This window comes from Amblyomma maculatum, chromosome 6 (assembly GCF_055883805.1).
Source record: "Amblyomma maculatum isolate TAMU_Amacu chromosome 6, ASM5588380v1, whole genome shotgun sequence".
Classification (NCBI taxonomy): Eukaryota; Metazoa; Arthropoda; class Arachnida; order Ixodida; family Ixodidae; genus Amblyomma; species Amblyomma maculatum.
The window spans coordinates 23,804,202-23,826,191 of NC_139349.1; the positions used below are offsets into that span (position 1 = coordinate 23,804,202).

Here is a 21,990-nt window from a genome sequence, read left to right on the forward strand (position 1 = left end):
GCGGGGTAGGTTGTATTATTATAGAAACAACGTAGCTAGCTCTTTTTCAAGACGACCTACACTTTCTCTCCGCCGATTATAATTAAAAAAGAGATAATTAGTCTTTACTAATTAACACCAAGGAAAGAGAAGCTGCTGATTAGCATAGGCGACACCGAACAGCTCTGAAGGGGGGCTGTTGGACTTGGGCTCACAGTAGTTTAAAACCTTGTCTACGTTTAGCTGGGACACCCGGCGCATATATATTCGAAAAAGTGCAGACTATTATCGTAGCCTTCATTTTTGAGAAACTGAACGGGCTGAAGATTGCAGTGTAGCCGCACCTTTACAGTGCAGGGGGAAACTCCATAGCAAACCACAAGACACGGCTGCTACTACCACAAGCTTTCATAACCGGCGTTTATCGTGACGAAGACGATGGGATGACGAGTCCATGTGCACACGAGCTTTGCCAAAAACTCTGAGTTATGGGGTTTTCCCCTGCACTGTAAAGGTGCGGCTATACAAAAAATACAGAATATTGTAGTAGCCTTCATTTTTGAGTTGAGGATTGCAGTTTAGTCACACCTTTACAGTGCAGGGGGAAACCTCATAGCTCAGAGTTTTTGGCAAAGCTCGTGTGCACATGGACTCGTCACCCCATCGTGTTGTCAGCTCCGCAGTCTTTTCCTCACGTTAGAACGCCGGTTTATGAAAGCTTGTGACGGTAGTAGCCGTGTCTTGTGGTTTGCATTGTTACACCACTCATAGTTGCTCGCTCGCAGGTCGCTTCGATTGTGGGACGCCGCGACGAGATCTCCTTCCGCAACCGGTCGTTGCTTATCAGCTTCGTGGTGAACATAGAGGTCACGGTGCTGATCATCTCCGGACTGGTGCTCGTGATCAGCTTTACGGGCTTCATTGGCGCCCTGCGCGAGAACGTCCGCTTCCTGAAGTGGCATCTGATAGGCATTCGCGTGCTTTCTATGATATCGATCCTCTTCATTGTTGGAGCCCTCCTCATCCCGTTCGCCAGCAAGAGCGTGAGTAAGAATTTACATGCGGTCACGCGCACTCTATTTGTCATGTTTTGAGATTCTCTTTGATCTTTTTACTCGTTAGGCTGGATTGTTTCAGATTGTAACAACCTTATCATAACGATCGAAATTGCTTTCATCGCAACAACGTTCTTTTTAGTCTGCTGGTGTAATACAGCCTTCACTCGGCTATTCAGCTGTCGTGTGATGTCCGTAGCCACCACCATCATGCGAAAAGCTTCTGTTTGTAAACATGGTTATGACTTCACAAGGTTACGAGTCAGAGCCGAACTGGCAGGGGCTGCCTTGTTGGCCAGCACTTGCGAAATGGGACTCAAACCCATCGATGCCTTGGGTCATGAGTAAGATACCCGATATTACAGGCCACGTGGGCATGTTTGTAACGGCTTGGCTAATGCGGAGATTTATATTTATGTTTTATGTCACATTGTATTTCACATACTCTAATGGTTTTACGATTATATATATGCAGATGAATATGTGAGGACCAAACAGAACTCAGAACAGTAGTGATAATGCACCTATATTTATATCGACTCTTCTTTGATATGATGCTGTATTTGAAGACTGTATGCTAAGGAATATGAGCATAATGCAGGCAGAAATTAAATGATACTGATTAAGCGAGTACGAAAGTAGATATACAGCAATGTGGAAAGCCGCAGATGGGAGCCGTTAGCCATTAACGGGGCTTAGTCACACCCACAAAGACGAATCCGAAATGTCCTCCCATTTCGGATTCTACTTTTTAGGTGAATATTTTTTAGCTAATCTGTAGTCTACTTTCATATTTAACGTCAGTCAACACAACGTGAACGACATTTTTAGGACACGAAGGTCAGGAGTGGCTGGAATCATTAAAATATATAGTGTAAGCTTACTACGAGAGGATAAGTATTAGTAAATGAGACAAAAGAGCGATGACAGTTACACGCTTCCGCACGCCTACAGATTACAATGAATCTCGGATATAAAAATATTTTGAAGACTACCCACTGTTTCTTTTGAAGAAACTTTCTTTACACGAAGACGAGTTTTTTACGCCTTAGGGCAAGAACCCTTTTTCCAGAATGGTTTTCTTTTGTGGTTGTGGCATCCACGATACTATAATTTGATAGTGTCTCATTGTGTCATAACGCAAACAAAGAGCAAACATCTTTTATAACATTTTTTGAGGCGGCATAATTGAATTTAAATTTCAAACACAGGACAGCTGAGAGAATGTCGTCATCAAGGCGGCCGCTTTTCGATGGAGGCGAAAGGCAAGGTTCCAGTGTGCTGTGCGATGTCAGTGGACGTTAAAGAACCCCTGGTGATCGAAATTTCCGGAATCCTCCACTACGGCGTCTCTCATAGCCTGAGTAGCTTTGGGACGTTATACCCCACAAACCAAACCTAACCAGCACAATAAAAATTAAAATCATATATCTGTCCCGCTCCCTTTCGGAATGTCGAACATCTTCCCCGCTGGCATTGCAACCTCTGCGTTAAATTTAACACAGCAGATACATCGACTGCTCCGTTTCTCTGGGTCAACCGTGGAAGGGCTGGCTTAGACCAATATTGATATTGAAAATATGCAGAGCAAAGTGACGACTCAGATGGACAGGGACATGGTAGCGCTTGTCCATGTTCGTCTTCGTCGCCTCTTTCGTCCCTTTGAGCTATACACTGTCAAAAATTAAAACGTTGAAAACTCCGGCAACACAGTCAGAACTTTGAACTTTAAAGTGCCAAAAGCAGTCAAAACTCGATTTAATGAAAGACCCAATTTAACGAAGATATCCAGATAACCCCTCAGATGCCCATATGGTCGAATGGCTTGAGTAATTCGAAATAACAAAACTAATTTCGTTATCCGTCCCGATTTAACGTACTTTTCGCTGAAAATCAAGGCGATCGAAAAGTATTTTTGGTCTAGTTTATACAAAACGCTCAAGAATGTATTGACTACGAGTCAACGGCAACACCGTGCAGCTATTTCCCGGTTATGGTAAAATGCGGGACGCGAAACGCGAGTTATATTGATTTTAATTCATGAGATTTCGCCAACGGAAAAAAGCCGATCCGTCCACCTGATGTCGGCAGCGGTTCCGCATACCAAAACCGGGAAATTATGACTGCCCTTAATCTGGTGCGACAGTTTGCCGGAGCACATGAGCGAAGAACACACAGAAAAGCCAGGCCGATGTTGCTTACCACTCGCAAACAAGCAAAGACCAGCGACGACTTTGTTGGGAAAGAAATTTAGTTCCCTGGGGCCCTTCTTGCAGAGGTAAAATTTTCATGGCTTTGCTTTTATACGTGCTATCGGTTACGGTGGTTGCGCAAGTCCCCAAATTTATGTAGCAACATGGCATAGTGGACTAGTCGGTATTATATTTAAATATGACGCAACAGTACAGCTTCCTTGGGGCTTTGTTTAAGTTGCACTTTGTTTTGTCCTTTCGAAACACGATTTTATCCTCAGCGCATCTACGCTTCCCGAATATGAGGCGGCAACACTTCGTTCATGCCGCAAAACCATATAATTGATTGCATGGGATTAGGTAATCAAGAAATGCCTCCTGCGGTTTAACGAAGTTCCGGATTTAACGAAATATTTTGTGGCCCCCATCAACTTCGTTAAATCGAGTTTTAACTGTATCTGTTTGCTACGAATAGTACCAATTTTCCCAATTGTAGATGTTGCTTAATTACACCTTGCATCACCCACACGTTGCTTGCGCGCTTTTTCGTTGCCCGTCGTCCAGTTGCAAGAGCAAGATCCAGATGCGGCTTCTCTCTTTGTGTGCTTACAGTGTAGAAGTGTGTCACCTTGCAGGTCCATTTCTTAGGCCAATCGTACGAAACAGACACGTTCGGTGAGGCCCACATCATTGTAAGGACGATCACGAAGATTTTACTCAAAGAAAACAAAGCGTTAAGAGAACCCAGCCTGAAACGCGCCTCGAGATACTAGCGCACGTTTCCTACTCTAGCGGAGAAATGTAGCCCTACGTGTAAGTGTTGGCACAAATGAAGAAATACCAGACACGGCGGGGCGTGCCGGAGGAAACTAACGCGCCACAGATTCCGTGCTGTTTGGAAGCATTGAAGAAGGAGGGCAATTTTCCTTTTGAAGGCCAGGCGAAGAGCCAAAAGAATGAACAATATCGCAGAGTGATTCGAAGGTGAAGAACACGGCGAAATACGTTGATTGCAATGGACGTATTTCCGATCATTGTTCGCCTTTTCAAAGCTTCTTGTCGCTGCGGACTGCGCGGTTAAACTTCACAGTCAGCGAGGTAGAAAATATTTTCGATCGCAGGGTGGTAAGTTGTTCCTCAAGCTTCGCGCCTCGCCTTCGAGGGTCAGTCAGTCAGTTCAGGCGTTCAGTCGTGTCCGACTCTTCGTGACCCTATGGACCATGTCACGCCACGCTTTCCGGTCTCTCACTATCTTCTTAACATCACATAGCTTCATCTGCAATGCCTCGAGAATGCCATCTAACCATCGCGTTCGCTGCCTACCCCTTCTCCGGCGACCCTCAACCTTTCCCAACATCAAATCTTTCTCCAGCGACTCCTCTCTTCTCATCAGATGACCAAAGTGGCTGAGCTTTAACTTTAGAATTTTTTGGGGTTGTACCCTAGCACTGCTTTGCCCATTCTTCTGTTTACTATAGGGTACACGAGGGTACACGATACGATATTATTATTAGCTGTCGTCTGCGACTGTCTTTGTGGATCCATCTTTGCGTACACGCACATTGCTACTCGTTTAACCACTAATTATTTAATTTGTGACTCTATTTCCTCGCGCACGCTGATTAGAACACAGTTATATAAGCTTCGCATTATACGAAAGGGTGCCTGACATAGATTTAAAGATCCGGTTTGAACATTCCATACGAGCGTACCTGGGCGACCTCGAAGTAGCTTGTCTGACTCGGTTTAGTATGATCTCGGGTTCACTCCTATCTCTCCCTCCAGTGTGACAGGAGCTGCCGAAGTTGGCAGTCCCTGCCATGTTTGATCTCGTGACATCATGCAGCATCCTCTGGGGGAGAGGTAACCCGAATTTGCGCATTCGTGGCGGCCAAGATAAATTACCCTTTTGCAGGATAAAATAGGTTTCGAGATTGTAAAAATAAATGGCTTTTACTGAGGGTTGTCTACGAATATCTAAGGGTAAGCAGGCATCTAACTGTGATAGTGAGGAAAGTTAATTGTCATAATTATTTACTCCAAATACTAGTTAACATTTTTTCCGATATCCACCAGCATTGATGTTACCGTGGCACCGAAATCTTCTGACACCTCAAAATTACTATTTTAAAAATGATTGAGGGGTTTCGTGAAGTGCATTCTATAGTGCTGCATACAGTGCAAGTGAATTGCAGTGCTCGCTTGTAGTTTCAGAACAATAAAGTTATAACTATATTTTAAGACTCATGCGCATATCGAATGGAAAGCGTAAAGCTAGAGATACTGCTTTAAGCACTGGCATTTGTACTGACGGCAGTTGTTTGGTGGCAGCCTTTAGATCAATCGGAAACGTGCCAAACCTGTTTCAACAAATTTTGAGCCTCTTGACTTACAAAAGCATACACGGAAAGGAGCCATAGTTACCATTCGTGTTATTTCACACTCTCACAGAGCGCGCAGAGCGTGTTCAGCATCGACCTTATCGTGAGCTACCGAGACAACGCAGACTTTGCACGACTCGTCGATTACGCTCAGGTACGAATAAATTAAGCTTATGCTTCAATTCAAATTGCTTTGTTTGTTTGATACTCACTCCTATCTGCAAGCACAAATCGGTGTGAATAAAATACCCGCAGATGTACAGGCGTATATTAAACTTGCGTGTAAATGTCTCGCCTAATGTGGTTTTGACAGGATCAGGTGCTCCTCAATCAACAGTACTTTAGATGGTCTGGGTGCTAAATACATGAACATCAAGTGCTTTATTTATCTGTGCCTCATCGGAGGACTGGAGTGCAAGCGGATTTATCGTATAAATGTAAACAGAGAATTTGAGATTCTGATGTGTCTAGAAACAGTAAAATGTTCGTCTGAAAATTGACGAACAGTTTTCGAGAATAAATATCCTAAAAATGAATTTCTGGGGAATCAACAATATTAAGATAAAAATAATAGTGCGAATTCGCAAAACAATACGTTAGTGTTTTTGTTCTGTTCTCTTTGTTTTTAAAGTCGAAAGCAAATCGTGTCAAACCTAAGATGCTAGGTGGACATTGGGTCTTATTTTCTTAATTACTTTGTCTTCTTTGGTGGGTGTTAAGAATTGATTTTTTTTGTAATTTTCGGCCAGATGTTATACGAATAAATAAATTAAAAATTTCAGGATGCATTATTATTGTATGTAACTGAGACCTCAGTGAGATAAAAAAAATCGTGATATCGACGACGCCAGTCGTACCGGCAAATCGCCATACATAGCTGTCGTCCTGCACTCAACTTTGTCGGATACAGGAATGGATACAGGATACAGGATACAGGTTTTTTACAGGTATGAATGGACGAGCATGAGAATGAATGCTGACGGGAAGCATTTACAGATAAGATAACTGTGGAACGTGCTTAAGTGGTGTATATACCTCACAATATTTAAAAGGTTTTTTGCTTCTAACTTATCATTAATCAGATGTACATCTAGATGAAAAAAAAAAAATGAAACCCCATTATATTGGCTTTTTCTTTTAGCAAGTAAAGCTATACTCAACGTTAAAAACAAAAAAGAAAACGAAGGCAGGAAACTGTTTTAAATCATCAAATGATGTTCTTGGTCAGCGTGCAGTGCTCTCTCTCTCTGCATGAACACGCATCAACGTGTGGTAGTGTTTGGTCAAATTGGCAACGCGATCAGTATGCTTAACACGAATGCTGACAGCGGGGCTTGAACTGAGGGTAGCGCCGCCAAAGACGTTCACGGTATATTTGAGGCGGAGGCAATAGCTGCAGTGCTATTCGGTTTGTTTTGCCGTTCACGTATATTTCGCCGATGTGGAGAGCAAGCCTTTGTTAGTATCCGTTTCGCCGCGTTCCGTTCGTGGATGCTGTGTATCGCATGCACAGAAATCACGTTGCAGGTTAATCATTTAAGCAAACGGACATGGCCTGCGAGAGCTCGCACGTCTTTCGAAGAAATCACAAAGAATCTGAACTGGCCTCTCCGGTAAATTGTTATCCAACCTTAAGAACACCATGACCTTGAGTTTGCGCCGTTTGTTTCTATTCTTTATATTTTTAGGGGCATCTCTGAGGCCAAACTCGGAAGGCCCATGAGCTGTCGCTCGGCTTTCTCACTTTGGCTCCAGTGATGAAAGCTTCCCTGCACTGACGTCAGTTGATACCACGCTGTGAAGCATTTGTCTTAAATGCGCTGCCGGAGGTACTTGGCGCCTCGTACGCGAACAGGCAGAAAAATAAAATGGAAATTAAAATTCTCTTTTGGCGCCCTTTGGCAGTCCTCATTCCAGTGCTGCGGTATCACGAGGGACCGCTACCGCGACTGGGGATACAACATCTACTTCAACTGTTCGCGTTTCAACCCCAGCACGGAGCGGTGCTCGGTGCCTGCCTCGTGCTGCAAGCCGCCCGAAGGCGACGAACCGAATCTGGAGACGCGCCTCAAGCATCGCTTTTGCGGTTACGGTGTGCTTGCCATGACCGAGCAGGAGGCCTGGCAGAAGGTTGTGCGTTTACCTGGCGGGTTTCTTTTCGAGGTGTATTCTGCCAAAAACAAGATGCCGTTCTATCACGCGACTTTGTTGTTTAGATTATTTTTTACTGGCACCAACTCTAGTGTGCAAAAAAATATTCTGGAAAAGATATGCCTAGCTTAGAGATCACGAGTGGAATGCCAATGACTTGTCGAGTGTGTTGCGTTGACTAGGTGCATAAGATGGTTCAATCGCAGTAAGTAGCATTTTATGTTCTACCAGCGTAAGGATGTGTCACAATTGGAAGCTTTAGAGTTCATTTGTTTATCTATTTTATTTGTTTAGTACATACTGCTAGCCTCATATGCGAGGTTGTCCCAGGATTGAGCGAAGAATCTTACAGACCTTACAGACAACGATAACAGCCGTATGTGATAGACCTGTTACAAGCAAAGCAAAAGAAAGAAATTTAGGCAGAAAATAATGACAAAGCGAAAAGAGTGCTGTTTTCAGCAAAGGATAGCTCCGGAGCATAGTCATTCAGAGGTGTGGAATTAACAATATGATCTGGGAATGAATTCGTATCGAATGCTTTTCGAAAAACAAAAGAGAACTTTACAGAATATCGAATACAGAAATATGTTTCTAAGTATTTAAAATGTTGTGTCCTAAAATTTTTAGTTGCTGTCAAGGACGCGATTTTGCTAATGCCATTGAGCCGGTCGTACGCGCGTGTTGTCATTAGGCCAGTTCCGCATTGAACTTCGATTTGGCTCTTCATATAAAATGTCTCGGTGTGGCTGAGTGGCATTATTGTCGTTATTTCATCGCCCTTGAAAAAAGGTAAAACTAAAGGAAAATTTATTTTGTGTTATTCGGAGTGAATGTATGCAGAAGTTGCCCACGTGTTGTGGACGAATATGCAATGCCCTAATTTAAACCAAAAATGATCTCATACCCTTGCCTTACAAGGGCAGGTATGAGGGAGCTAAAAAAGCGGGAACATCATTAACCGACACAGAGGTCTCGGTCGTAGAAATGTGGAGCTACTGATGTCTGTTGTCTTCTCTCCTCTCCCAGTGCTATAAACACCTCTGGTGGCATTCTTACTAAACGCTATGTTAAAACAGCGCCAGAATATGGGCAGATAGAAAGAGACAACGCACATTTTTTTTTATCTGTTCGCGCTCTAGTGCTGTTTTAACATACTATTTAACCAAACCACCCAACAAGCCACTCCGTAACAAAGCTGGTTGTATTCCTAAAGTTCTGCGAGTTTTTCCTACTATCCTTATACTTTCCAAATGTCTATTCCACCCTCATCGCCTACAAAGAATTTAAGGTGAGCAGCATCAGATTGCTTAGTAATTCGCTTAAAGTTTTTTTAAAAACTGAAATTTAAGACTGTGCAAGTTACTAATGCCTTGAATGCTAAGTTTAGCATGGGCGTCGTTCTATCTCAGCATGCGCCTAGAAAGAAAGGTGGACAGCCATCTTGAACAGTTTCTGTTAAAAAATTTAAACCGACCTCATTTGAAGGGCCAGTTTCACTGTAATGCAAGTAGGGTCGCCCTAACCCGGCAACAAGCATTCATGAAAGCTGCAATCAATTTTTTTTTGCATAGTCGCATGCTTGCTGTGATATAGAAAGCTGTTTAGAAAGCATAAATGTTTTTGTGAATTTTACACCTCGTGTAAACCGCCTGTTTTTAATCTATCACAGATCTTCACACGCAGCTGCGTCGATGCTGTGGTGTCGTTTATGCGAGGCAACACCCTCTTGATGGTGGGCATCGGCTTGGTCGCATTCGCGGTCCTCTCTGTGCTGCGTACGATGGCCACCACGGTGCATGACGAGGTCATCTCGCTGACTCGCCTCTATGATACGTACTACAAGCGGATGGCTAGAGGTGCCCGCAAGTCCCTAGCTCGCCGGGAGGCCATAGCGGAGGTGGCCGCGGCGCGGGAACACTTGGTACAGGCAAAGGCCAGGCGCGGGTCAGTATACAACGCGGAGAACCGACTGCTGAGATTTCGAAAGCTTATGAATGACATAGCTTTCCGGCTCAGCGAAAATTAGGTGCAGTGAAGCTGCAGGGAAAGAAATTGTGACAGTTACCGGTGAATCGTGCAATCATGGCGGCCAGCTTATCGCTGCTAATTTTCAAAGTGGTTTCCGGGCGCGTCTCAGTGGGATTTCATTGTTGTGATGCATTTCGTTTAGTAGGGACTTTAGATAATCTGAACTTGAAGAGCACCCACAGCTTGATCAGAAAATCTGGGGTTCGAATTTCAGAGCGTCTTTGCAGTTATAACTAAAATACATCTCTGATTGAAAACGTTTTGGTGAATTTCATGCTGGTCAACTGGGGTCAGCTTTGGAAATAAATACCTGACCCCTCTGCAATCGTGTAGCTACAAAGTAAGCAACGAAGATCTCTAGAGAAACTTGGCACTAAAGAAAAAATATTCCCGACTCTAGGCTGGAACCCGAAACCATCGGCTGTCTGCAAGAAACGATCTACAAGCTGCCAAGCTTAATCAGCTAGCAGATTGCATGAAGAGGAGAAATCAGTCATTACCTGAAACCTAATGAATATCATATTCTTTACCCGCAAGCTAATACCTGCTGTTTTTATGAATAGAACTCACATTTTTATGGATGTTCTCTTTAAAATTGGAAGATGCCTTCGCCGCGACTTGACGTATATACATCCATCAGATAAAAAGGACAGTAATGTTAATCTGCCAGGAATGAGTAATTTTGAATCAACGTTTTAAATATTACATTTAGGGCTTTGTTTTGAAAAGCCCAGATGGCGGCTGTCCTTTTTCACGGCTGTCGGTGATTTTTTTCCTAAATTGCGATACGATGAATCCGGAGAAATACATATAGTTGCCTAGCTGCAGCAAGATAATATAGAGAGGCAGCGATTGGTATTTCCAGTACCCGTTTTTAGAACTTCAAAAATCTTATTACGTTCGGGGCTGTGACCCTTATTTTGGTTATCTTACGCTAAAAGACACGCGCTCTAACGAGTGTCATGAAACTTCTGTCTCGCCTGCTCTGCGGTATACTAGACGCAGCTGTAACACGAGGTGGTTTTGTAGGTGGAAAAAAGAGGCTATTGTTTGGTAATGGTTGCAATAGGCACGGAGAATGATCGAGATTTTATTATGATCGGGCTTGGCAGATTTATGATAGCTTTATCTTTCCCGGTGCAGCGAGAAGTTCTCTGTCAGCAGGAAGACGTCAAAGGCCACCTGGAGACCGTCCCCTTCCTACGACCGCATGGTTGGGCGCCGACCGTCTGACTACTTCGGCCCTCCCCTGGCCAAGAATCCGCCATAAGGCCGGAAGCCGAACATTACACATTTTCAGTGCCAACTTTGCAATTGGCGCATCCCAACAAACATGTGCATTTTAGTAATAACTAATCTCAATATTTCTGTATGAATGTTTTACATGCCTTGCTGCAAATTAATTTGCTTTTTTTTTTTGCATGAAAAGGTGGCAGTGTACGTAGGTATACACTGTGAAGAAGGCATAATTCGTGTAACAACCTTTCGGGTCGATCGACATCCACTTTGCTATTGGAATTGAAAATTCAGTTGGTACGGATAATTATAAGGGGAGACATTTCAGGGTATGTGCTAGCAAATTGAATCATCCTCGAATGTATAGTGAGCAGATTCTACTAAATAGAATGGTTTTGAAGAGTTCAGGTGGCGCTACGTATTATATTTGCCAGATGATCTCAGCATTTGGTGAAATGCGTTTACAGCAGTCTAGAGGAACAGCCGCAATATATACATCTGCTATAACGGAGCACATAGGAAGAAGGAAAATGTCTGAGATTGCAAAATATATGTGAAAGATGCCGAGACTGTCCGGAACTGAGGAAAAAAAATTAAAGAGCACTGCAGAATCTGCACTGGAGTAATGTGAAAGTGCGGATGTTGGTGTTTGTTGCTTCTAACGTAATGTTGTGTCTTTCGAACACAACATAACGTCACCCTCTATTGATTGACACCACTCAATAAACTCTACCTCTTCTCAATTACTGACAACTGCTGCGGACAACTTTTACATTTATTGACTGTAATTATTCATCTAATTAACGTATTGACCTAATTATTTTTTCGGCACCAACATTACGTCACCTTTTATCGATTGACACCACTCATTAACCTCTACACGTCTCAATTACAACTGCTGCGGACACGATTTTACTGACGCTGTCTGCGGACGCGGTCTGTGGATTGAAATCTGTGAACATTGCGAAGTAATCCTTTCGAAATAATACGAATAAACTTTTACTCATTATGGTCTAGAAAAAAAAAATGAGAGTGTAAGCGCTTAACCAAAAAGCAATATCGCATAAAGTGGAAGGAAATACGGCCTTTTTTGTATACGAATCGGAAAGCCTGGCATGCCGCACAGCATGCCCACATTAGTGAAAATCGTAGAAGAAAAATTTATAGGAACGAAGATAAACAAGTTCTTTAATTTTCTTAAAAGCCCTGTACGAAAATGGGGTGGTGGCTAGGTATCCCATGAGGGTTTTTGCACGAACACGCCAGTGAGGACAAAAGGAATTAATTTTTACACTTATAATTAGACGAATAAGTCCTAACTTGGCACACGGACTACTCTTTCCTCCCTCTGTCCGCTGTCCGCACTGTGTAAGGGAAGGAGCATCGAAGCAGCGTCTTCAAGTACTAGCACGTGTAGATGTCATTGCCGGCAGCAGAGTTCTGCTTTTCCAGCCAGCAGTCACGAATAGGAAATGCTTGAAATTCAGAGGAATTTTCTCCACATTTCGCAGCCCGTCCCATAAAAGTCCTCGATGACGCCGTAGTTGCCTGGTTGAAGCCAGACAAAGCTTGGATTATCCAAAGAGAACTGGGGCCAGCTCGGTATGTCTGGAACACCAGGCGTCCTGACAGGAGGGAAATAAAAAAATTCTTAGGCAACAGCAAAGCGATAGAGTAATGTTTTCATGCAAATAATAGACAGCAGGAGGGTGATTTCTGCATTCACGAAGATATTGAAAGTCTTTGAATGCCGATCCAAAGCGGCATCAGGAGGGGAAGTTCGGAACGCTAATTGACTGTAACAAGCAAAAAAAAATTGTTTTTGCATATTTCAGTGTCTGTACTAACTATGCTGGCTTAAATGGTATAGTTAATTTTATTCATGGTCTCTCTGTCACATCAATTTATCGATAATATTTTCAGATGTTGTGGTTGACCAAAACAGATCAAGTTCTGAGTGACGCATCCCAGAGCATGTTATAAATCGGCGTGTTCTCTAGTTCGGCAGAAGGAGTAAATCTACTTACCCGGTCCGCGCAAAGTTTGCCAGACTTTTCATCAGGTTCAAGCTGAAGTCCCTGTCTTGGTCCGTGTACTCGTCCGTGTTCAGAAGAGGAAGACCGAACGTGTACGGAACGTCGTCCATATGTGTTGCACCGACCCATTCTGGGGTCGTCTCCATTTCAGACCTGTGCGCGAAAATCTGCCCATACACTCGAGCTTTTCGAGAGTGGCTTTCAGCGAAGAACCTGCTTGGACAGTAACTGTTGTGCTTCCCAAAGAAATCACATGCTGTACTTCTTAGAGCCACTTTATCGTCAGGTGGAGCAGCCTTAATGTACTCCTCTCCGAGAGGAACGACTTTGTTTTTTGTCCAAAGGTTCAGCAGTAATTTCACTACCGTTTGGAGGTATACTAAGCTGACATCCTCTAACTCTGGCTCAACCAGCCTTTGGTCGGGCTGCAAAACGAACGGGAATGTTCCTTCATTGGACGTAACACTGACAACTGCGTCAACAGGGGAGAACGCTCCCTTTTCGCTGGCTTCAGAGGGCAGCAACGGCATGAATTCTGTCTTAAATGTCGGGAGGAAAAATATTATCTTCGGTACCATTGCCAGTACATTCGCGGCCACAAGATTCAGTGCCGATTTGTTTCGAAGGCAATCCGTTACACGCGCGGTGTGAGTCGTCAAATCTTGGAAGGAGTCTGCACAACTGAGAATCTGGGCGACCTCGTTTCCTTTAACGTCGCTCTCGTAAATAGAGTCTGCGAATGTGTCAGTGTTCATTGTGCCGCTCATCAGGTACACGCGGCGAAACAGGTCCGCACTGTGCGGTGACAGAACGTGAGCGTGGATAAGCATAGATCCAGAACTTGCACCGAATAGAGTAACGCATTCGGAATCTCCGCCGAACACGGCGATGTTGTCGCGCACCCACTCGAGGGCCAGTGTTTGATCCCAAAGAGCGGCGTTTCCCGGTCCGCTAGGGTCTTGTGCATCGAGGAATCCAAACACGGAATTGCGGAAGTCAAAGGTCACGACGACGAGGTCATTGAAAGCGGCTAATACGGTTGCGTTATAGTTACGCTGGTGGGATGAACCGACGAGAAAAATTCCTCCAAAGAACCACACCAAAACAGGCCGCTTTTTTGAATCGGACGTACTGGGCGTGTACACATTGAGGTAGAGGCAGTCTTCAGAAAAGGGTCCCGGAACAGGAAAAAGGCTGTTTGCGAGAGGCTGCATGCAAGAATTCTTCGGAAAAGTCGCATCGTAAACCCCACGCCACGGATCCCGGGGTTCAGGTTTCAGAAACCTAAGTTCGCCTACCGGCGGGTTCGCGTACGGTATGCCCAAGAAGGTGTAGATGGGGTACTCATAAACGTACCCGGAGCGTCCACGCAGCTGTCCTTGCTGAATAGTCACAATTACTTCACTGGCGGATGCGAAGGGCAGAATCAGCATCGTAAAAAGGGCACGGGCCTCCATTGCCACGATCGACGTCTCCGTCGAATTCCTGTAATATGCATGTGCGCATGTCAGGTGGAAATGCAAGATGACTGCATGATATCATTATCACAATAAAGTAAAAGATCAACGTGCTTACGTTTGGTAACAAGTGACTCCACTAAACAGCAGGGATGAATGCTCTAGCTCTGTGGACACCAGATACTATGATCTCGCTTGGCTCGCACTATTATGTGAGGCATCCTACAAGTCTCAACTTTCGTGGCGGTCTCAGCCGAGGGCGTCAATTAGCACAAAGCTTGTTAGCTTAGTATTATTAACGAGACATCGAAGAATGGTGGAAGCCACTTAAAAAATAAAAATAAAAAACAGAGGAGTCTCGCGGCATTGATGAACGTGATTAAAACAAGATAAACTATTAATAAGCACAATAGACAACCGCTTGCCACAGAGAAGATCAGCATCTATGGCACCCTTTGTTTGAGTGGCTGTTGGATGCCTTTGTATGTATCTCATAGCGAGCCACTTATTGCCCTATATTTGCTGGCCAGATGAGCAGTCATTGGAAGAGAGTGGGCGGCTGCATCTGGGAATTATGGCGCAAGTAGCTCCTTATTTGAGTTTTCTGTTTTATTTAACCCATATAATAAAAACTCTTCTTTGAACAAGAGGACTGCTATTTATGCTTAGCGCGGAAATTTTAACACTGTACCCGACACTTAACCTTGGGTTTAACCCAACTAAACTGCTAAATGCATGACATTGTACATGTGCCAATAAGCATTGGCAAGTGTAAACCCCCAGCTTTACCATATAGGCATGGTCTTATTTTAATTAGATCCTAGTGTTCTTGTTTAATGAGTGTAGTAATAAGTTTTGGTAAGCTTAGGAAACGGCTGCACAACGCTGGCAGTATTGAACAAATGAAATGGAACTCGTATTTACATCGAGTGTATTTATATAAATAATAATTTGTCTTATATCAAGGGCAATTTATCGTGCGATTAGGCTCACGTCGTATTGTACATGCATGCGTTTTAACCAAATAAGTTGGTTCGCGAAAGACGAATATCGGCCTGGAAATAGAGATGTTTCATAATTTTTGCTTTCATTGTTACACATGTAAGAGATATGTGAACCTACCTGAAAGGACAAACGATGCACTGAGAGACGTACAGCGCAATAAATGAATTCAAATTTATATGGGCATGGTAAGCCCCACACTGAGCGGCACTTGTGCACGGACATCAACCCGAGAATTGCACGCTCGAAAATCAGCGGTACAGCTGGCGGTACTACATAAACATGGGTACTTTCGCACGTCCGGGTGGGAAACTTTCTGCTGCACTTATGCATTGAACCGTTTTGCGGAGAAGAAAAAGAATACACTCAGTTTCCTGTAATCTCGCATGTTCAATAGACCTTTTTTTTTTTTTTTTTCCCTCTTTTGTTCTGCTTGTGAGGCTTGATTTTCTTGGGTAAAAGGATGCTGAATTGAGAAAGTATGCTGCGGCCGTAAAATGCTTAATCAGATAGAATGGTCTCCTTCAATGATTAAACAAAATTTGGAACTAACCGGAGGAAAATATAGTTTCTTAACCTTCATTTTGTTGAATTCCTGCGCCGGTTCATAAGTTGGTCGAAATTACATAAACAAAAACAAAAACAAAACATCTGGTTCATGATACTTTGGTTAAATAAACCGCCCCATTTCGAATTTGGTCTGTTAGCTTCATTAAAACGTGCCCTTTCTCTCTAACTCATGTCTAGTGGCACATAAGATCTCCCTTCCCATAGTGTGAGCAGCTGATAGCATCGCCTGCATGGCGTTTTCAAGATATAGACTCGAGGACATTGCGAGAGAAGACTGATGATGGTTTGAAATTTTAGAATATCAATGATTTAAAAAAAACTGCACGGATTCAGCAATGCATGTATGCAATAGAACAGCGCTAAAGCAGGAACGATGATTTGACTATACTGAATTCTTTGGCGCTCTCATTAAAAAAAAAAATAGAATAATGGTCAATATTTAATCTTTGCATCGTACGCTAGAAGCTAAAGACGTTGCAGATAAAATAATGGTTCGGCAAAATCTGTATAGTTAATGTACACTGGTTGTAAAACGCGCATGAAATTTGTATGGAAGATGCTTGTAGGAACATTTACGGCATCCCGATGTTCCTTGACATGGTGAGTGAAGGCTGAAATATTTTTAAAGGCTGAACAAATGCTATGGACAAAAGACGAGATGCAACGAGGCGGCGTTGACAGTAACGATGGTCTTTGCCTCAAGGTTTTCTAACAAGATTTGAACGTAGCCTTTCATTGCGCTGGTGTTTGAGCTTCTGGTAAGTGTAATTTCTCCATGGGGTGGTCATGGGGCTGGACTTTTTAATATATTTAGGGAGCCGCGGCAACGACCGCTTATAGTAGGGCGAGACTTGGTGAAGCGCAGAAATTCTCGTAAGAATGGTTCATAAGGAAGTTTGTTTCTGAAATAATGGCTGTAAAAACATTTAATTTAGCTCGAAGGGAGGGCTTATTTTTGGCCGTCCGTGTTGGACAGAGTCGAGGGCCTTGATGACTGATGCGCTACAGTACGCCTGCTCGATCAGCTATTGCTGATCGCTTCAATCCGAGCCGGTCAGGGCAGCTTTCCGCAAGAAAATGAAAAATGAAATATGAGTGTTTTGGTTCCCTTGAGGGTTCGGCAATTGATAGAGAAAGTGTTGGCTTTTTGGGTTTGAACTGTGGCGCTGCTGAGATTATTCAGCTTGTTGCGTGGGGAAGAAAGAGTGCTTGCTAAAAAAAAGTTAAGATACGTGACCGTCAGGTGCTGGCGCCAGGCGACGGTCTCAAACCCAGTGAATATTTTGTAGTGACGATGGAAATGTCTTTGCTTGTACTTCGCAGCTTCAGCTGCATCAAGGTTCAAGAGGACACTTCTCGCTTAAACCATGACGTTTTGGTACATTGAAATCCGGTAACATTCGCAGGCGCGCAGTATTCTGTTATTATAAGCCACATGTATTTGACAAGCGGGACCAGATTATTTTCACAGGATGCCAGTGCGACGCGACCGTTTCTGTGATGCTCTAAACAGCTCTTTCAAGACCTAAAAAAATCGAGAAAGTTCCGGGTCACCTGTAAGTATCACTTTGCCTCAGAAAGGTTGTCATTCTAGTAAAGAGGTATGCCAAGTACATGGGCCGCTATCGTTGGCATCCGAGACGTTGATCCGCATTAGGGCGTCTGTTTTGAAAGCCTCGCAATTCCTTGGTGCCTGCGTGGCAGTCTCCGTCATCTTTGACAGCACCTGCTAATGTCCTGGCGGTCCCAACTACGTAATTTTCATTTGCTAGTATTTTCAAATGAAGGGGTAGAACTGCATCGTCATGAAAGGATAGAGAAGGATTTCCCCGAAGCTACTGCCCCATTATTTTCTCATAAGCTCGAACCAGTTCGTTCCCGCTGCTCTCACTCCCACCAAACTCCCGAAAGCGGTAGCTGTAGCTAAACTTCTATCCTAAACACACGCAAAAAAAGATTGCTACTAAATCTGTTTGAGCGGATCGAGGATTTCTTTACAAGAAGAAAAAGAGGGATAGAAAGGAAGAATCAAAGAAAGGAAGGATGAAGGAAAAGAGGAAAGAAATAACGAAAGGAAGAAATAAAAATTAGGGAAGGGAGGAAAGAAAGGAAGGAAGAAGGAAAGAGAAAAAGAAAGAGAGAAAGGAAGGAAGGAAGAAAGAAAGAAAGAAAGAAAAAAAGAAAGAAAGAAAGAAAGAAAGAAAGAAAGAAAGAAAGAAAGAAAGAAAGAAAGAAAGAGAAAACAAAAAAGAATGAAGTATGGAGGGGAAGAAAGGAAGAACGAAAGAATAAACGAAGCGAGGGGAGAATGAAAAAACGAACAAAGGAAGCGAGGAAAGAGAGAGAGCGAAAGAATGAAGGAATGAAGGTAAGAAACAAAGAAAAAGGAAAAGAGCAAAAAAGAATGTATAAGAAGGCAAGAAAGGAAGGAAAAGAGCAAAGAAAAGGGACATAGGAAAAGACCAAGTGTTGAGAGTGCCTTGTTGACCGGACCGAAAAACTTCAGCGAATTAGGCATTTATGAACAGGAATGATTAAGTGAGCTGCATCATCCCGAAAGCAGAGGAAAATGTTAAGTGCGCAAACAAATATATCCGGCACGTGTGTCGCATACCTTTCGGAAATGACTGTGGCCCCAACGATGTACAGATAGCTTGAAGTTCGCTGCAGTGTCGGATGTTGTGTACTGCAAAAAATGATAAGTAGCTAGTATATCGGCTTGCTATACCTGAAGGTGCAAAGTGGTGACACCGGGGATGAATTCTTACTATTTGTAGCTGGTTGCGAATTCCTGGTGCTTGCTTCGATGAGTTCCATATGTAAGAATGAGGGCCAAATTAAAGATTTCGACAAATAGAAACACGGGTACTGAACGCGGTAATGCAACAAAGCAAAAGAAAAAAAAGGAACTCCCTTTTTTCGGCGCTTTCTGCTTTGTACGACTTGTGAAACCAGCGCCGTTAGTTCGGCTCTGCCGCGGTGGTGCATTGGTTGGGGCGTTCGACTGCTGTTCTCAAGGATGCCGGATCGAACTTCGGCCGTGAAGGCCGCTTTTCAGTGGAGGCGAAAAGCAAATGCCCCTTGTACCGTGCGATGTCGGTGCATGTTAAAGAACCTCAGGCGGTACCTGTCAAAATTTCTGAGCCCATCATTACTGTGTCTTCTCAGCCTGAGTCGCTTAGAGAGGTACAACCCCACAAATCAAACCAAATCTATCCAAATCATACCAAGCCTTTTGTTGGTTTAAGCACGTGTTTTGTGTGAGATTTCGAGGGACTGAGAAGATTGTAACTGTCGTAAAGCATATCGGATAAAAGTCATAATGCGATAGTTGTCATATTTGGTTTCCGGGTTTCTTTTCCGCAACAGTAGTATTACCAACGAACCAGAGGAAAGTCAAACCGGGTTCACGAACGCTATAGGTTTCGAACCCTACTTGATGCAGACCAATAGCTTGCAGCACTAACTAATCCCCTCACCACAACAAACAAGAATTTGATGAGGTAAGGAAAAAAGGATGTGCGTTGTTTGAACAGCAATTTGCTCCACAAAAGTTTGCCACTACCTTTTCATTTTTGTTGTTCTTGGTTGGTTTGTGGGGTTTAACGTCCCAAAGCAACTTAGGCTATGAGAGACGCCGTAGTGGAGGACTCCGGAAATTTCGACCACCTGGGGTTCTTTAACGTGCACTGACATCGCACAGCACACGGGCGCCTTGCTTTTCGCCTCCATCGAAACGCTGCCGCCGAGGCCGGGATTCGATCATTTTTGTTGTTCAGCTGTAATATGAGGCAGCAAGGGAATCTACAATAATGACGACAAATCCTCTTACGCTACTTTGCTAAGCCTTCGTACCATATGGTTCACGCCTCCCTTGATAGCAGACTCATTTTTAATCCCCTTCGCACTCCACGCGCAAAATAGTATGTTCGGTTGCTGCAAGCGGTTGCCGAGAAACATGATCGCCTTAGCTTGTCGCCGCCGTGGTAGAGGCGGGTGCGGGATAAATAATGGGGCCGTCTTCACCGCGCATTACGGCCGGAACCAGAGTTGAGCAACCGACAAAGCATCGGCGTTGATGTGGTTGCTTTATGTGCGTGCTCCCTGAATTCCTTGGCGACGAATGAACAAAATACCGATGGCTCGCTCAGGTGGCGCTAGCGCTTTTCACATGTCGCAACATCATGTGTGCTTGTTTTTGCGCTCGGATAGATCCATGGCTTCTGCCCGCTGGCACATCGTGGATTGCGGCATGGTTGATTATCCCGGGTGAGAGGGCGTGGTGGCACGGTGCTAGATATCCACTCTTCGGGCGAGCCACTCTAAGCGTTCTTTCACGTAGAGGTGGTTGGCGTTCGGTTATGAAACCGCTGGAGTATCGTATATATTGCTCGCGTGAAAAAATGAGCTTTGCGGCCCTTTCGGATGATACGTGGGAGGTGCAATTGGGGCGATCTGCGTGTTTTCCAGCCACTACAGACAGAGAGTTGGTGGAATTCGGAACGCCGACGACTAGCAGTTAAGAAATGCTAGCTAAAGTATGCCAGTCTATTATCTCAGATATTGCGCATTAAATATTCTTTTCTGCGAGTGCAAAACGAAAAAAAAAAAAGAAACAATTGATGTGTGGCGTCACTGAGAAGACGTGTTCTTTGTTTGGCAGACGCACAATTACTGGAAGAAAACGTTTTATACCAATGTACACTAGAGACAGAAGTGTACGGAAACCTAGAGCCCTCCCCCCCCCCCCCCCCCCCTCCCCTATTACAGTCATAAAGAAAGAAGAGTACACCACAACGCAATGCTGTGCATCGTCATCTGCAATCCTATCAGAAGGACCAGTAGTTCAAATCGGATCCCCTGAATGGTATTGCTCTTCCTCAAGATCGATTTGATTGGCATAAGAAACAATGCTTGCGGGAACCAGCATTTGCGAGCTGTTGGAAAACTTCAGATAGGAATGTATGTTGCCGACGCTTTATCGCAGTGGCGGCATGCGCCGGGGACGGGGCCATCTTGTCGACTCACCGTGCGTGCTCACACACATCATGAGGGAACCAGTGCTGACGGGCATCCCATGTGCACGAAATGAACCCGCCATTGTCGTACCACTTGGTGACTGTAGTACGTGACGCAGCGATGTATTAAAACTAGCGGCAGTATGTATTGCAGGTACTTGAGTCTCCGGTAGCACAAAGAGGCTACGATGAAACTGGTTCAGCACTATAGACCATACAAAATCCCGGGTACCTGGGACGCCAGTGGTAAAATCAACTCGCTTCATGGTGCTTGCTTTGAAGGAACTTCCTGAAAATGTAATAGCGTGACCGCATCTCCAAGAACAGAAGAAATGGTATATTTCCCTACTTAAGGTTACTCCATCGCTTAGAGCCGATAATACACTTAGGAACTATTTGTTCGCTTCCGAGAGAGTGTAATGTCTTGGCAAAGATTTTGTTCGTCCTCAGCCTACTTTCTTTTTCTTACTACTTGAAAGTTCGCAAAATAAGTCAAGACAAATTATAATATAGTGATTGCATTACTGAAAGGAATTTTTCGAAGATCAGTTTTTTTCCCTGCTGCAGAGTCAGCGCGGCTGACGACAGCAGAGCATGTCAAATTTTGTTTTACTGCGATAAAAAAATACCATGAGAGCTTTATTTTAATTTTGAGCAGTTTACCTTTCGGCTTTCTTTATTCTTCACTCACTGATCACATATTTCCCCGACGTGTCCGAATATTTGTGTTTCCTTTTTTTTTTTTTTTGTTGTAAGTTGAAACGACGATCAAACGTACCTGTGTTCTTATGACAAAAGCTCTTGAAGAATTATGAATTATATACATATGCGTGTGTGTGTGTGTGTGTGTGTGTGTGTGTGTGTGTGTGTGTGTGTGTGTGT

The 21,990-nt window shown here is 43.9% G+C and overlaps 2 protein-coding genes across 2 annotated transcripts in view; one reads left to right on the plus strand and one right to left on the minus strand.

Moving 5' to 3' along the window:
- The first annotated feature begins 7,615 nt into the window (after positions 1 to 7,615).
- On the plus strand, positions 7,616 to 11,618 carry LOC146185275 (uncharacterized). Its single transcript, XM_084605497.1, has 3 exons — positions 7,616 to 7,737; positions 9,431 to 9,705; positions 10,933 to 11,618. The coding sequence occupies exons 1-3, from the start codon at positions 7,711 to 7,713 to the stop codon at positions 11,057 to 11,059; spliced, it is 429 nt and encodes a 142-aa protein (XP_084461623.1). The 5' UTR covers positions 7,616 to 7,710; the 3' UTR covers positions 11,060 to 11,618.
- An 890-nt stretch (positions 11,619 to 12,508) lies between these two features.
- The window catches only part of LOC146185276 (acetylcholinesterase-like), a 77,374-nt gene continuing 67,892 nt past the window's right edge, over positions 12,509 to 21,990 (minus strand). The window contains exons 2-3 of the mRNA XM_084607789.1: positions 13,053 to 14,546; positions 12,509 to 12,650 (exon numbers count right to left, since the gene is read on the minus strand). Coding sequence (XP_084463915.1) covers positions 12,509 to 12,650; positions 13,053 to 14,546 — 1,636 coding nt within the window. The remainder of the gene's footprint in view (positions 12,651 to 13,052; positions 14,547 to 21,990) is intronic.